Raw genomic sequence first — 17,085 nt, forward strand, 5'->3', positions numbered from 1 at the left:
CTAGCGCGTCCCGGCCGGCCATCGAGAGGTGGCTGGCAGCGCTGCGTCGTCAACGTACGTGCGTGCGCGCGCCCCGGTCATAAAGACGCGGACCGGGGGGGCGCCACACGGATCGGTGTTGACACCCGCGCGAGGCCTGCCGCGGCTCGGGGCTACAGCCCGGGGACACGCCCCCGCCACCCGAAAGCGACCCCCCTGCCCGTGCCCCGCGCCGGGAACTGGCCACGGAACCGCAGGAAATCCTTCGTTTCCTCTCGCCGGGAACGAGAGACGGTCGCGAGCGGCGAGCGGCCGCTTTGTTTGTCCCGGGCACCCGATCGCTCGGTCGTTTTCAGCCGCGGGCACGGGCGCCCCACCCCGCCCTGCCCGGCCCGGACGGGCACGTCACCGCGACGGATCGGGGGCGCCTCGTTGCCCCGACCGGTCAGACAGGGTCGCCTTTCGCGCGCCGCGGATTGAGCCGGGGCCGGGGGTCGTTTTCCCATCGAATCCAATTTGCCGAGAGACCGCAGTGACCGCGACGCGCCAGCTTTGCCTGGTTTTTTCCCCCACTGCTGCCATCCATGTAGTATGAGGTTGCAGGCCTGTTTCAGACGATCGGGAGGGAGAGGGATCAGGAGCTAGTGGCGTCGGTTAGCCGGCCGGGCGCGACTTTGCGGTGCGGGATTCGCGCAGGAGCTAGCGACGAGGAGGCCTTTTGCTTGCCATCAACTTCTGGAGGACCGTAAGTCCGTAACTCCTAGCCGATACTCCATCTTCTTTTTTTGTTGTTGTTGATTGGTGAAGGTCGTATCCTGAAAGTACATCTGTTTTTTCCTAGAACGAAAATTTTAATCTATATATAGATCTTAGTTATTGAATTGTCACATGCTCGTTCTGCAGAATATAAAAATGATAGCATAGAGTATGTCGATGCTGAAGAGGATATTCAGTTAAGGAAAAAAAAAGAATGAATTCTGAAGCAAATAATTAAGCAGCATGGAATAAACATTTGGAACGTGGAAAATTAGTAGGAATCCACTTTTTTTTTAATAAAAAGGGAATTACCTTGAATTTTGTAGGGACTGTACTAGAATTACGGCTAGTATACAATATCTAAACGTTTTCTTTTGAGAGAACCAAAAGCTCAAGGAAATCAATCAACGATAGATGTGATGCGCAACCAAAATTAACTGTCTGCGCACGATTGCCGCCCAAGTGGTGATCGCGCACCTAATTTCTCCCAATCGATCGACCAAACATTCAACTCTCAAATGCGGCAGTTAGCTAGCACGCCCCGTTTTGGAGTGGAAAAGGACGAGACGTTCCTGAGAAGGGAGGGGACACAGGGGACGCCACTTCTTCACCTTCTTCACCTTTTCTCCCACCGTTTCTGCCGTAGACGCGCTCCTGTTGCACACGACAACACACGGGCACGGCACGGGAGAAAACCACACAAGAAAAGGCGCCTCCCCCTTTTATTGGCACGTCTCCGTTCCTCTTCTGCGCCCGGCATGATGCAAATCCCAGACACCTGCTGCCTCCTGCAGGCAGGATGATTGTGGCCAGCGATAGCATGTAGCAGCAGTGGTAGCGTACTGGTGGACCTACGGGTGTAGTCGGTGCGGCGGTGTTATTGCATCTGTTGTGCACTGTTCGTCAATAAGCAGATATAGAAAGGGTGCCGTACCGGCGAAGTATGGATGCAATAATAACTGCTGAATAAAAGGGCTTGCATTTTAAGTTTGTAAATTGTCTCAATATACTTCATCCCTTCGTTCTAAAATACATAACATAAGACAAACTAATTGTTTATTAAATTAGCTTGTTTTAATCGCTGTATGTGTGTGTCACACTCACTTGTGAATACTGGAGGGATGAAGACCTGATTACGGATCTGTTGGCTAAAATTAGACCTGTCCTGATTGGATTCATGACTAAGTGCCCTTTTGGCGGGGCTTATAAAGCGGCTTCAGTGCCGGCTTATAAAGTGGGGAGGGCAGCCGGGAGGGAGGCCGCCGGTGGGGAGGCCGGTAGTAGGGAGGGAGGCCGCTGAAAGGGAGGGCGGCCGCTCCTGCAATGGGCGGGGGAGGCGGAGATGAGCGGGGGAGGTGGAGGGTGTGCGCGACTCCCCATGTCCTTTTGCTTGCTCCCGGGTGGAGAGGAGGCGGCCGGAGAGGGGCGTCGCCGGTTGGTTGGGGGGGGGGGGGCGCCGATGGGTGCGCCTCCGCCGATCGGACATGGAGAGGCGCAAAACCCTAGCGTGGCTCCGGTTGGGGAATGGCTCGAGCGGGCTGGGGAAGAAAAGAAACGAAGCGGTATGTAACTTATCGGCAGCGTGGGTAATTTCGTTGAAAGGTTGGATTTCGCAGCCACGGAAGCAGGAGCAAGGTGCTTTGCAAATTACACTACGTTCGTTCAAAACTGTTGCAAGTTTCGACCCTTAGCGTTCAGCTTTCTGATAACAAAAGCACATGCGGAAGCTGAACCTGCCAAAGGCTCCACGCATAAACGGCTTCCATCACAAAGCCGCTAAAAGCCGGCCTCCATTTTGTACTGCGCCCACAAGGCGAAAAAAAAAATTAGCTTATTCCGGCTCATCTTCCATCACAAACGAAAAGACGCATGTGCCCTTGCTCTTTCGCAAAAATTACAAAGATTTTGCCATGATTCTCTCTCTTGCTTGCTCATGGCAGCGGCGTACCTGATCGTCGGCTTCTCACTGTCTCACCGAGGGGCGCGCAGAGCTTTGCAGGGCAGGGAGGACCAGCGGGCGGAGCGTAGGCGCGCGGCGCGTGGCAGTGGACGGCGCGGAGCCTGCTTCCCAGGCGGTGCGAGCCACAGGCGGCCGGCCGCGCGTCAACCCCGCGCGAGCTTCGCAGCGCGTGAGCTCGAGGTCGACGGGCAGCCGCGCGAGCTCCTCAGCGGGCGCCAGCCGCCAGGCGAGAGGCCGGACGAGCACTGCTTTTGCTGCCTCGCAAGCCACGGCACGAAGGAGACAAGGCCCGCTAGGCAAAAAAAGAAAAAGAAAAGGAAAAAGAGAGCCACGCAAGAGAGGTGGACAGAGTGGATATGAAAGAGGAGACGGGAAGGAAAAAAATTGGTAGGGGAAGGAAAAAGGAAAAAAAAGATGGAAAAGGGAATTTAGAAAAAGAAGTAGAGGAAGAAAAGATAAGGGTGTTTTGGACATTTCATAGGTTCTATTCATTCTAAAAGTTAGGAGAAGCTGTTTTACCAAGCGTTTTTTCTAACGAGACAAGTCAGAGTCAAAAAAACTGCTTTTCCGGATAAGCCAGAGCTATAGCTGTTTTAGCTGGAGCTAGAGCCATGCCAAACGGACCCTAACTTTTAGCCATGTATTGATCAAAATCCATTATATTTCTAGTGGAGCTTGCTGCAACACCTCGTTCTTTTAGTGGAGGATATTTTGGTATTTTAGCATCTGTGGTTTGAAATTAGCTCCCATTAGCTGCGTTTGGAGGGGTGGTTAATTTTTAGTTCACTTTTAGCTCCATGTTTGGATCATCAGGAAGTTTAGCCTGAATCCAGATAAGCCCTAAGTAGCTATGTTATTCCCTAGATGTAAACGGGTATCAGATGGTGTTCTCTAAGTCAGCTGATTAGTTGCGGAGCTAACCATTACTGATTCATTATCTCTCCCCCTACTAAATTGAACCTAAAAGATTAGGGCTTGCATCCCTACTTAGTGGCAACGCACCTTCCATCAGTCATCAGTCCTAGAGCAGGCATCAACTCTTCTGGCTGTGAAACTGATGCAACAACATACCGGAGAAACCACCACTTTTTTGGTCGAGTCTGCAAGCAACCGATCCCATCGAAGCGATGGATATGATGCTGTTAATGATGGCTATTCCTTCATCAATCGATTTTTTATCACTACGCTTTACTTGAGGCGGGGCTTTGTCTATTGCTGAAGCCTGAAGGAGACAACAAGACAAAGCATAAAAGGCAGTAGGCCGGCCACAGCTCGCTCGCGCCTTTTGTGAGACGCAAGATTGCGAATTGAGCCGCGGCATTCTGGAGGCGGAAAAAGTGGGGGGAGGGGGACCTGCGCTGCGGTTGCAGAGAGATGTGCACGGGCTTTGCGCAGACAGCAGGCGCGTTGTTTTATACCCGCGACACCAACCTTTAGCAGGCACAAGAGGACACACCAGCTACGCTGTCTCTCGCAGCCGCAGCCAGGTCCCGGCCGGTGGCAACGATTTAGTTTAAGGAAATTTAAACGAGCAAAGGCGAAACCGTGCATTTCATCGTACCAACGCAATGTTCTGGTTCGATTCTTTCATGGATAGGAGAAAAAAAGGAAACTTGGAAAGGCCAAACAGAACACTACTGCCAAGCAGCTGGCAATATGAGCTTTCTTTATTCTTATGTCGAGGAATGCGGGCAGTGTGAAGTGAAGTGAAGTGATTGAAAGATCGAATCGCCACCAAATTGAATTAGTCGACGGAAATACGAGGCATGGATGGAGCCCATCTTTACGTTCGCTTTTGGGGCCTTGACAGCAACAGCTAGCGCCGGAGAATAGATGCTCCTTGGCACTCAGTCCCTTTTGCAGTCGCTCGTCGTCAGCTTAGAGGTAGACAAAGTACGCCGCCACGGCCCACGGCCGTGTCGTGCCTTGGCCGTTTGCAAATTCCTAGTAACTCTACTACTCTAGTGCATGCGTGCTCTACGTGTGTTCGCTTCCGTGTCCACGCGGGCGCATGACAGTCATCATCGCCTGCTGATTTGCATCCACTGTGTCCTCAAATCAGCGGTCACGTATGGTCTGTTCTGCTCCAGTCTCCGGACTGAATATTCAGGCCGGCAGGGGGCAATCGATTTGACACCGTTCCCTCTGTTTTTGACGTCTCCCACGTCAGCTTTAACTTGTTCGTGTTCCTTCCTTGCTTCCTCGCAAATCGCAACACGCCATTCGTGTCTGTAAAAAGTGACTCGCCACGACCAAGAATGTCAAAAGGATTTCTCCTGGGCTAGCAGCGTAGCAGGAGATTTTTGTGCCCTCCGTGTCCATACGTGCCCCTGGCACACGGTACGCGTTCGCTTTATGTGAGACGCATAGGCAAGCTAGTGGTTCAGTCGTCGCACACCTGAACGTGTTTCACGTAACGCTGCCGGCTGCCCCCGTCTCGGCAGGTGATGATGACTCGAAGCATCGGCGGCTACCATGATCGATCTCTCCTCTCGAAGCAGTGAAAAGATGAGACATCAGGTGGTAGCGGTAACATCACCTGGTAGGATTACTAGCTAATATGTGCTTAATAAATAATCAAAAGATGCTCATCTTTGTCAAAGCACCTAGGACGGGCACCGGGAGGAGTAAACTAAACTAAGCAACTCCGAAAAAAACTGAGCAACAAACAACTCGATCACCGTTAGCTTTGTCACACAAGGAATTAAAATTAAAAGGCTCACTAATAAACTCCCTGTAGAAATACAATATGTGTTAGGTTTGGTTTCTGTTACTACTCGTGTCCTAGTAGGACTTAGAGTCCTGAGCATGTATATCTTGATCTTGTACCAATCCCTTATATACCGGCACTATATAATGATATGTATCGGCTACCTTATGGCTAAGCCGTCTCAACCAATGTCACATGGTACCAAGAGCCTACTCCTCCTAGAGAATCATCTAGTTGCGAAATAGCAGTCCTTATTTTTCTCGACGACGCCCATGGCCTCGACAAGTTCTTCGGCTTCAATCTCTTTTTCAATTCCGGTGTACGAGAAGCTTGCTCGGGAAAACTTCCTGATGTGGCGAGCCTAGGTCCTCCCTGCCGTCCGAGGTGCTTGACTTGTTGGTCTCCTAGATGGGTCCTATGTTATGCCGACGCCAACGTTGCGAGTGGAGAAGGCTGACAAATCGTTGGAAGAAGTGGAGAACCCTGCCTATGACAAGTGGATCGTGCAGGATCAACAAGTATTGTCCTATCTTCTCTCATCTATAACCAAGGAAATCTTGGTTCAAGTATCATCGCCGGAACATGCGTCTGAAGTATGGAAGGCGGTGGCAGTTATGTTTTCATCTCAATCCAAATCACGAATCTTGCAACTTCGTGCTCAATTATCTAGAGAAAATAAGGGGGACAATACTACTTTGGCTTATTACTCTAAGATGAAAAGCCTAGTTAATGAATTGGCTGCAGCTAGGAAGAAACTTGATGATGATGATGTGATTGGCAATATCCTCAATGGACTTGGTTCAGATTATAATCCTTTTGTTTCCGCCATGTTTGTGAAGGACAATCTGTCTTTGAGCGATCTCTATGGCCAACTTTTGTACTATGAAGCTCGATTAACTCAACGAGCTAATGATGGAGGGCACTTTTATTCATCTGCCAATGCTGCTGCTCGTGGACGTGGCTGAGGTCACGAGCGTGGTTTTAGCACTGGTGGCCGTGGTTCTACTCAAGGACGTGGATTCCATAATGGAGGCTGAGGATCCTACAATGCTCCTAGTTCTAATTATCAAGATGAAGTGCCAATCTACCAATTATTTGACCGTATAGGTCATACAGTTCTAAATTGTTGGTATAGGTTCAACCGCAAGTTTGTTCCACCCAGTAACAATGGAGGAAGACCTCCACAATCCAAAACACAGAAGTCTGCTTCTTTAGCTATGCCCTCTTATGGAGTTGATACAAATTAGTATACGGACTCTGGTTACTGATCATATCACAAGTGCGTTGGATAATCTCACAACAAAGACAAAGTATGTTGGTCAAGATCAGATCCATGCTGCTAATGGCAAAGGTACACGCATTAATCATATTGGTAAATCCATTATTCATACCCCCAAATGTGATTTTTCTTTCAATAATGTGCTTCATGTCCCATCTGCTACAAAAAATCTTGCCTCAGTTCATAAGTTTACTAAGGATAATGATGTTTTTATTGAATTTCATCCTACTTTTTTCTGTGTTAAGGATCTGAACATGAAGACCCCTCTTCTTCACGGTAGATGTCAAGATGGTCCTTATCCTATGCCGCAGTCCTCTTCCGAGGTTCATCACGTTGTCAAGCCTACGACGTCCCTGTGGCATCATAATTTAGGACATCCTTCTTCTATCATAGTCAATCGTGTGCTTCGTGACAACAACTTGTCCTTTAGTAGTGAATCGAGTCCTTTAGTTTGTGATGCTTGCCAACAAGCTAAGAGTTATCAATTACCTTATCCCCAATCTGATAGTACTTCTTATTCTCCTTTAGAGTTAATCTTTTCGGATGTTTGGGGCCCTGCTCCTAAATCAGTTGGTCATTATCAATATTATGTAAGTTTATTGATGATTTTATTAAGTTTACATGGATATATTTGCTCAAGAATCGCTCTGAAGTGTTTCAAGTTTTTCGTAATTTTCAGCAATATGTTGAGCGCCTCTTTGATAAAAAATTCGTGCTGTTCAATCTTATTGGGGTGGAAAATATCAAAAGCTTAATTCCCTTTTTAATGAAATTGGCATTATTCATCATGTATCTTGTCCTCATGCTCATCAACAAAACGGTCGACTGAACGCAAACATAGGCATATTGTTGAAGTTGGGCTCTCCTTGTTAGCTCAAGCATCCATGCCTTTAAAATTTTTGGATGAAGCTTTCCTAACAGCCACCTATCTCATTAATCAAACACCTAGCCGTGTTATTGATTTCACTACACCCTTATCTCAGTTCTTTCATGAAAAGCCAAATTACTCTTTTCTTCGAGTTTTTGGTTGTGCTTGTTGGCCTAATCTTTGCCCTTACAACAAGCATAAGCTTCAGTTTGGTTCTAAGCAATGTGCTTTTCTCGGTTATAGCAATCTTCACAAAGGATATAAATATCTTGATACTTCCACTGGACGTGTCTATATTTCCAGAGATGTTATTTTTGATGAAACTATTTTTCCTTTCTCTACGCTTCACCCTAATGCTGGTTCTCGGTTGAAATCTGAAATCCTTTTATTACCATCTACTCTTCTTAATCCGTCTAGGGTTATGGATGATAGGACTTATCATATGACTAATCCTTTACTTGAGCCTGTGTTGCATGGTAATGGTAGTGGTTCAGGTGCTGCATGTCCAGGAGCCTTCATTGTCATGTGATCTGATGATAAATCCAGTGCAAATCACCTTTCCTGTTGGAGCCGTTGAAGACCTTTCCATTTCTAGGCTACAAGACACGGGCGCTGAATCCAATTCTGATCTGCTGCCATGTGCATCCATGGACTCCCATGGAGATCCGATCGGCAGTCTGTCGGACACGCCTGCCCTAACCGGGGTTGATTCGCCCGCAGCCGCTCCGGTCGTGCCACCTGTCTCTGTCGTGCGGGATGTGCTCGCACCTCCGACCGCATCAGTCCCGCTAATGGCACCGGGATCCTTTACGCCTGCTGTTGCTGCTTCTTGTATTGATGTTCCTACAGACCCTGGTACAACTAGATCTTCTGCGTTGCCTACTTCTGCTGTATCTGCTATGTCTCCGCGCCATCAGTTACCAGCACCGCCTCCTAGCCCTCCCCGGCCGATTCATGGCCCTATCACATGTCCACGGACAAGGTTGCAAAATAACATTCGTCAGCCCAAGGTTTTTTTATGACAGCACAGTGCGATATGGTATGCTTTTGGATGTACAGGAGCCTAAAACTCTTCATGAAGCTCTTAATTCTCCGCAATGGAAATTGGCTATGGATGATGAATACCAAGCCCTTATGCATAATAATACTTGGCATCTTGTTGATCAACATCCTTGTCAGAATATTGTTAATTGCAAGTAGGTTTGTAAGGTCAAGACCAAAGCTGATGGAATTGTTGATCGTTATAAGGCTCATTTTGTTGCTAAAGGTTTTAAACAACGATATGGTTTGGACTATGAGGATACTTTCAGTCTGGTTGTTAAGGCTGCCACTATTCGTCTTGTGCTCTCCTTAGCTGTTTCGAATCATTGGACTATCAAGCAGCTGGATGTTCAGAACGCGTTCTTGCATGGTGTTCTGGGGGAGGATGTCTTCATGCGACAACCACTTGGGTATACTGATTCTCAGTTCCCTAATCGAGTTTGCAAACTTGACAAGTCATTGTATAGGTTGAAACAGGCCCCTAGGGCCTGGTATTCCTGGTTGAGCACCAAATTGTAGTGTCTTGGCTTCACTGCCTCCAAGGCTGATACCTCGTTATTTTTCTTTCGCAAAGATGATGTTGTCATGTATCTTTTAGTGTATGTTGATGATATTATTGTGGTCAGTTCATCTTCACAAGCTGTGGATGCTCTTCTTGTTGCTTTGCGAGATGACTTTGCTTTAAAAGTTCTTGGTCATCTTCATTATTTTCTTGGCATTGAGGTCTCGACTACTGGTGGTGGGTTGCTTCTCAGTCAACCTAAGTATGCATCTGATCTTATTCTTCGGGCTGGTCTTAAGAATTGCAAACATGTTCCTACTCCAAGAGCTTGTAGCCCATGATGGTGAGGCGTTGGAAACTGACATGGCTACTTAGATATCGTAGTCTTGTTGGTGGATTGCAATATATGACTCTTACTCATCCTGACATAGCTTTTGCGATTAATAAAGTTTGCCAATATCTACATACTCCCACGACAGTTCATTATTCCACAGTCAAGAGGATTCTTCGATATGTGAGTGGCACTATTAATTTTTGTCTCCGAATTGTTCAGTCTAAGTCGACTCTTGTGAGTGCTTTCTCAGATGCTGATTGGGCTGGTTGCTCGGATGATCGTCGCTCTATAGGGGGCTTTGCTGTTTTCTTGGGAGAAAATTTGATCTCGTGGAATGCTCATAAGCAGGCAACGGTCTCTCAGTCTAGCACCGAGGCTGAATATAAAGCTCTTGCGAATACTACAGCTGAAGTTATTTGGGTACAGACCCTTCTCACTTAATTGGGTGTACCTCATCCAAAAGCAACTGTTATTTGGTGTGATAATATTGGTGCCACCTATTTATCACCCAATCCCATCTTTCATGCTCGTACTAAACACATTGAAGTTGATTATCATTTTGTTCATGAAAGGGTTGCTGCCAAGACGTTGGACATACGCATTATTTCATCCAGTGATCGGGTCGCTGATGGTTTCACAAAGTCTTAGATGCTAAATCGTCTGCGTGAGTTTAGAATCAATCTCAACTTGTGCAAGTTGTGATTGAGAGGATGTAGAAATACAATATGTATTAGGTTTGGTTTCTGTTACTACTCGTGTCCTAGTAGGATTTAGAGCCCCAATCATGTACATTTTGACACACCCCCAACGTTATAAATAAGGCTCTGATTAGGACAGAGCTTGTACTCAGCTAGTACTTAATACTATGTATGTGCATACCATCTGAATAAATTGCCCTCAGCTGTTGCGTCCACTGGAACAACTAGCCTATAACCAGTGCGCTTAACAAACAAATTAACGATTATTGTTCGCGCAGAATACTCACACAAGCACAGGGTGGCCCTCAATCTCACAGTGAGATTCTCACTCGTGCATTGAGATGCGTGCGCAGAAAAAAGTTGCATACAAAACCCAAGAGCAAAAGCTGCAAGCATCATTTCGAGGACCCTACTCCCCGGGAGGCTTCAATTCATCACAATGCCTACTCCGTCCGTCCTAAAATAAATGCATATCTCGATTCGAGGAGTTAAACATTTTAATTTTAATTAAGAATATAGAAAATAGTATCAACATTTGTATCTTCAAATAAATTTATTAGAAAAGCATACTTAATGCTCAATCTAATGATACTTATACATCATAAATAATAGTACAATTTTTATAAATTTTGATCAAAGTTAAAAAGTAAAATATGCTTTTATTTTAGGACGGAGGGAGTACATTTTGCACGCCGTGCAGGGTGTAGCCAACAATGTCAGCCTTGTTCTTTGCTCGGTTGGTTTAGATGTCTAGAAATTCAGCACCACCACGACAAGCAGCTAGCTCTTGTATTAAGCAAAAAGGCTAGAAAGTTGCATGACAGCCATGCTTGCACACACGCCAAGGGAGGTGTGTTGGGGGCCGATGCGTGAACCCTAATGATTGTGCCCTTGTCTGGCGCTGGTCGCCGGATCACCCGGCCCGGTCCCTCACTCCATGTCTCCATGCCATGGTCTCTCTGCTCTTCACCAGCAACAAGGGCCAGACAGGCTTCAGGAGACAGAGGAACAGGTGCAGCCAAGGGTAGTAGAAGTAGAAACCGGCCAGAAAGGTAACCGGGTGGTAGGGTAGAAATCGGCAGCCAGGCAGGGTTTCCTCATCCCCCGTGATCTGCCATGGTTTCGTGTGCGTCGAATCCCTCGTCAACTGGCATCGTTGCTGCCTCGACAGCGTGCAGCCAGCCCAGGGTTTTGGGGCTCTCGAGTAGTAGGGTGTTCGCTTGTCACCCTGGGATTGCACTACACGCTAATTTTCTAAGTGCTCAGATTGATTGGCCGGAGTACAAGTGTGTAGTATAATTATCCTTCTAGCTGAAGGTTCTGCTACTGTGCTATTGTTTAGTACAATAGTACTGTGTTGCATCCTAGGATCGTGCTATCTCAATTTTTTTTAATACTCGATTGTGATGAATCTTCAGTATAGTACATATTATCAAACGCTACAATCATAGTATGGAATTTGTTTGACGGTCCAGTGGGGGATTTTAGAACGTATACCGATGCCCTTCCATTCCAATATGCTCCCGGATCACGTTGTAGCAATCAGTATTGCTGCTAATAAAAATGCCGCCAATGATTCACATGTTTATTCACAACTTTTTTTATTCTTCGCATAGAAGCAAAAGAATCATCCAAGGCAGTCTCAGTTACACATTCTGTTTGCTATTGCAAGATAGTATTTAATTTTGCTGGAACTAGTGTTTACAGGAAAACGCTACATGAGTCTGCATATAGATCTCGTAGATGAACGTGAAAGAAAATTTGTTTTGTAGGATGGCGAACAGAACAATGTCCTACAGCCCTACAACCTAACTAATTGCTAATACGGAAAAAGATCAGAGGTAGTACAATTTACAAAATAAGATGGAAAAATGCTCGTAAACTTCGTGCCAATCCTGGTCTCACCTCTTCTGTGCAAAACAACGACCAGGTCCATTTCTTTCATCACTTGTAGGCGTACTTGGTCAAGAAATCAGATATTTGCGAGGCGCTCTCATAGGCACCCTCCACGCATCGGCCCAGGGCAACTCCTGCTACATAGTTCCCTCCAAGGAACAGCCCATCATAGCCACCTCGGTCCAGGGAAGATTTTGCAGACTCCAGAAGATCAAGATGTCCTACCAGGAACTGAGGTATGGCTTGTGGCCACACTCGGACACCCAGGACTAAAGGGTCCACTGCGCTAGGGTTGATGAGCATTTTCCTGAGGTCACGGTCAACTGCTTCTACCAGCTCACTTGCACTCTGCAAATGAGATGGCTTCATAAGAAATATAGCCAGTAACAGGCAATCAAGTAAAATCGGAACTAAATTGCATATATAACTGGCGGCTCAGATTTATCATGAACTCCTAAGTGCTGTTTGTGTGGTGAAAACTAATGCAGTTGATACTTATGTTGATTATTAAAGAACAACAATTTTCTTTTTACAGTAAAAATAACATAATCACAAAAGACAAGGCAATAAGTTCGATAGAGAATTACTAACCTTGGAAACAATTCCTGTGTTTGTGGCACCTCCTATGTAGTTTAGAAGTAACACCCTTCCAGCAGGAGCGCGATTTGGAAAGAGTGATGAGCTGTATATCGTCCCTACAAAAGCATACCAACACTATCTTGATTCATATCGTGGATTTAACAAAAGAAGACAAAATTAACACCAGAATAAAAAATCAAACCAGAAAAAAAGAAAATAATCTGTTGCTGTTGGAGCTTAATACTCAATTGCAAGAAATACCTAATGTCTCAACTCCTTGACTACGTGGATGCAACTGGCCAAAACCCTGGAGCTCCCCATCAATCAAGCATTCCTTTCTAATAGCTTCCTTTGGATACGAAATAGTTACAGCAGCAACTGGTGGATAATAGAATCTTGAAAGGGCATCTGCAGCATCGCTCTGTGGAGGGCAAAGACAAGTTCAATGATGATATCATGGTGTATGTCCACACTATCTCACAGATCCTAAGAAAATGACATGCTACTAAAATACAATCCTACTTGTGGCATGCAGAACAAGGATCTTAAATGTCACCAGTAACCGACACTAACTAAAATAGGCTCTGGATTCGAGTGCCTGGCCACATTATCGTATTTGACCATGGTATTTTAATTCAAATTTTATATTTTCAGGTTAAACTTGCACGGCTATTTGATATACCAAACTGTCTGGTTTTTTCCAGCCTGTAATGGACTGGTTTAAGTTTGTTAGTTCCAGGATTCCTCTGCAGTTGATTTTTGAAACCTTGAAGAGAATGGTCAAGTTTCTCTTTGTTAAATTTGGTACAATATGTAGCACTAGGGAGGAAAAATAAATAAATGTCTCTAATACAACATACAAAATATAGTAAAAGAAAAAGGATAGACTGTACATCTATAAGACACAACATGTTGCATGTAAACCAATCTAGCACGCTTTGCAGTCTTGCATGCATTTAAACTCACACTGAACTGGATTGAGGGCAGTCAAATATAAATAGTAGATACAGGGTAAAAGGAGAACTAAATTGCTGTAGCAGTAACCTATCAACAAGGCTGGTACAGCACCATCACAACATATCTTTGGTTCTGCATCATGGTTAGGGTGGTGCTATGTATTCTCTCCTTTTGGAATAGCACCTAAGTTGTACTTGGAAATTGTTCTCCTTTTAACATGTAGAATCATGTAAATTCATCGCTAGTGCCCGTTTGTTAAAACATGGTATAAACTTAGAAATACACAAAATTTCTTGTGTAATTAAAGCATTAAAAACTACAATTTCAAAGGTTAGCAATGCTTCAAGTCGAACTAAGTTGTTCGCAAAATCTTCTTCAGTTCTGTCAAATCAAGTATCAGAAATTACTGCCATCACTAATATAATAAGGAAAAAGATCATAACTTCCCACAATTTTTTCAGAAGCATGATACACTCAGCAGATAACAAGAACTATTCAGATGTCATTTGGCAATGGAAATGCTGACTACAGAATGGCAGAGAGAATCAATTCTTCAAAGAAGTGCAAATCCTACCACTGACTGGCTGTTTCCCAATTAAGTACATTCAAGGGTATCAAGACACACAGTACTCCAGTTTCTGGAAACATGAAACTTGATAGTTTGATACTTACTGAAAGTGGACGCAAGATGTCACTAGCAACATATGATGGAATCGTCATGATAACACTTTTAGCCTGCACTGAAACAACGCCTTCAGGTGTTTCATACACCAATACATATCCCATGCCATCTGATTTTGTAATGCTAGTGAGTTTCCACGAAAGCTTGACTTTACTACCCAAGCTGTAAATGAAGGAAATATATAATAGAATAAAAGTGAGGACTAGCACCATAATTCCAGAGCAGCAATTTAAATATTACACTTACTGATAGCTCACGACCAAATTACAATGAATATGCACACTAAGTCACTTCCAAGTTCTATAAACCATTCCTTATGGAATGCCTATCCCTAACCTATATTGTAGATATCAGCACAAATCAAGATGGAAAGGATAAGCTTGCCCTAATTTGCATCAACTTTTTTCTGAATAGTAGGTGCAGGTGCCTTCCTCCATGTATATGATTCAGAGAGCAATACCATAACATGTCTTAAGGGATAACTGATTCGCTATAAATAAATATACAAGACAATAAGAACAAACCTGGATGTAATGGCATTTGGAAGCATGGCGAGACCCTTCCTAAAAGATGCAACTGTCTGCCCCTTTGGCGTAGGAAGGCGGCTAAAACAGATGAAAATATATTAGAATGACAGAACAACTGATTGATGGAACAAAAGAAAAAAAATGGATCAATCTCTTACGGATCCCTCGGTGGTTTAGGATTCTTGCCCCTCTCCTGAATCGTCTTGATGGTTCCACCAATAATACTACCTCCAGCCTCTTCCAGGCGCCACACCTTCCCAAATGCAGCTTTCATACTGAGCTTTGAAGGATCACCAGCATAGACACCTAGGTTTGCATCGAAACTGTTAACTTCTTATTGTAATCGCTGCAAGCAGCAGACCAGAACAAACAGCCATTACACACTGCAATAGGCACCTGAGCAGAAAGGCTCAATGAGGCGCTCAAAGACTTCAGCTCCGAGGTTGCGGCGCACGAATTCTTCCACTGACTCCTCGCGGCCCTGAAACCTTCGCCAGAAACGCTCAGCCCCGTTGGCAATTGAACAATCAAAGTGCACAAAGATTTAAGAATGCAGCACGGGGAGAGCACGAACTGGAGGTGGCGGTCGGATGCCGAGGGCCCCAAAGCCAGCCCTGAGCTTGCCAGGAATGCTCATGAGATCGAAGAACGGGAGGTCGGCGGGCTTGGATGGCACGGGCCTCAGCTTCCCCTCCCACAGCACGAACCGCGGCGCATTCGGGTCTCCAAACACGAGGTCATCCTTCAGCCCGCTATCCACCTGCGCGCGCGCACCCAATCCATTCATAATTTCACGCCTCCGCATTAGTCCGAGAAGAAGAAAAACCGGGGGGACGAAAGCGAGGAGCGTACGGCCATGGTGAGGACGGGGTCGGAGGGCTGGAAGCTGTTGGGCCCCTCCTCCCAGAGGTACCCTTCATCGGGGCGCTCGACGGTGGTGATGTTGCCGCCGGGTCGGGCGCGGGCCTCCGTGACGAGCACGTCGCCGACGCCGTGCTTCGTGGCCAGCGCCTGCGCGGTGCAGAGGCCGCTGATGCCGCCGCCCACCACGACGCAGTCCGCGGACACCCGCGCGCCCGCGGAGGCCGGCGCCTCGGCCGCGCCGCCCGCCACCGCGGCGCAGCGCACGCTGACGCCGCGAATGCGGAAACGCGCGGGGCCGCGGGTCCCTCTTAGTGGAGGCACGCCAGCGGAGGGGGCGGTGGCCATGGCGGCGGCAACCATTTCCGTCGTCGTTGCGGAGCGGGGAGCGCGTGTGCGGCGGAGTGGATGACGCGACGCGATGTGGTTGGGGATGGCCCACTGGAACGGAAGAGGTGGGCTGGGAATCGCATTCCCGCGCGTGATTGGTTCCGTGGATATCCAAATCTGTCACGTAGTTAGCCCTCTGAACTTGGGCCCTAATTGCCGGCGTAATTTGAAGCCCAGGGAAAATTTCAGCCCAAATATTTTTGCTAGGGCTGGGCCTGGTTCGTGGGCCGTTGCCACCGGGAAACCTATATGGTACTTGGCTTCCAATGTTTGAGATCCGTGCACAGTAGTTGGAATTGGATTAGGCCCGCATGCGTGCGCATAAGCCAGACTAGCATGATTGCTAATTGGTGGGTGTTCCTTTGGATTTCAAACTTCAAACTACTTTTTCTCCCAAACCGTGAATTTATTTTTGAATCCGTTTGAACCACTCTGAGAATTAATGTAACATGATGAGACCCAATATGAATATATTTTACTATTTTTTTAAAATTCAACATTTTGGATGATCTATCTCAACATTTTAAATATGCTACTTCAACATTTTTCATATTAAATGTTGAACTAGTTTATTCTAAAAGCTGAATTTAGTTTGAAAGAATGTTGAATCTAATATTTAAAATGTTGAGTATATTAGTTTGATATTTGAATATATGAAGTCACAAAATCTTTTGCAAAGGTAACAAAATAACAGCGCACGGTTGCTTACCCTGTAGGCCTGCACCCTCTTGCATGCTACCGAGTGGCCGACTTTTTTGTTTTTTAGCCCTTTTTTGAAAGATTCTCACAAATAGACCCCTGGCGGAACCAATTCCAAAAATAGACCCTTAGCTTGGCGCCATCCACGCTGGCGCCAAGCTACAACGTCTCGGCGCCAGCCATCCTGGCGCTAAGGTCTGTACATAGCTGCTGACGCGGATGCCGATGTGGCGGGGGCTTGGCGCCATCCATGATGGCGCCAAGCCTTGGCGCCATCCATGATGGCGCCAAGCCTTGGCGCCAAGCCTTGGCGCCATCCATGATGGCGCCAAGCCTTGGCGCCATGGATCTTGGCGCCAAGCTTGGC

General features: G+C 46.4%; 1 protein-coding gene and 1 non-coding gene across 2 annotated transcripts; one reads left to right on the forward strand and one right to left on the reverse strand.

Annotated features, from left to right (window-relative positions):
* Positions 1–6,157: 6,157 nt before the first annotated feature.
* LOC117859384 (small nucleolar RNA Z247) lies at positions 6,158–6,294 on the forward strand. The gene has a single exon (XR_004641182.1). It is a non-coding gene; the product is annotated as a small nucleolar RNA Z247 (small nucleolar RNA).
* A 5,397-nt stretch (positions 6,295–11,691) lies between these two features.
* Positions 11,692–16,017, reverse strand: LOC117858503 (protoporphyrinogen oxidase, chloroplastic). The gene is made up of 9 exons (XM_034741576.2): positions 15,621–16,017; positions 15,343–15,528; positions 15,165–15,249; positions 14,927–15,074; positions 14,766–14,846; positions 14,232–14,403; positions 12,864–13,023; positions 12,615–12,718; positions 11,692–12,371 (listed from the first exon to the last, which is right to left on the reverse strand). The coding sequence occupies exons 1-9, from the start codon at positions 15,990–15,992 to the stop codon at positions 12,072–12,074; spliced, it is 1,608 nt and encodes a 535-aa protein (XP_034597467.1). The 5' UTR covers positions 15,993–16,017; the 3' UTR covers positions 11,692–12,071.
* Between the last annotated feature and the right edge of the window lie 1,068 nt (positions 16,018–17,085).

This window comes from Setaria viridis, chromosome 5 (assembly GCF_005286985.2).
Source record: "Setaria viridis chromosome 5, Setaria_viridis_v4.0, whole genome shotgun sequence".
In the NCBI taxonomy this organism is placed as follows: domain Eukaryota; kingdom Viridiplantae; phylum Streptophyta; class Magnoliopsida; order Poales; family Poaceae; genus Setaria; species Setaria viridis.

Bases quoted from the DNA above. Each gene is read 5' to 3' on its own strand.
- LOC117858503 (XM_034741576.2), bottom strand. From the start codon at position 15,992: ATGGTTGCCGCCGCCATGGCCACCGCCCCCTCCGCTGGCGTGCCTCCA. The intron at 14,404-14,765 runs GTTTGTTCTTAT...CTTCATTTACAG, and splicing joins CCAAATGCCATTACATCCAG to CTTGGGTAGTAAAGTCAAGC. The intron at 12,719-12,863 runs GTATTTCTTGCA...ATGCTTTTGTAG, and splicing joins TCAAGGAGTTGAGACATTAG to GGACGATATACAGCTCATCA.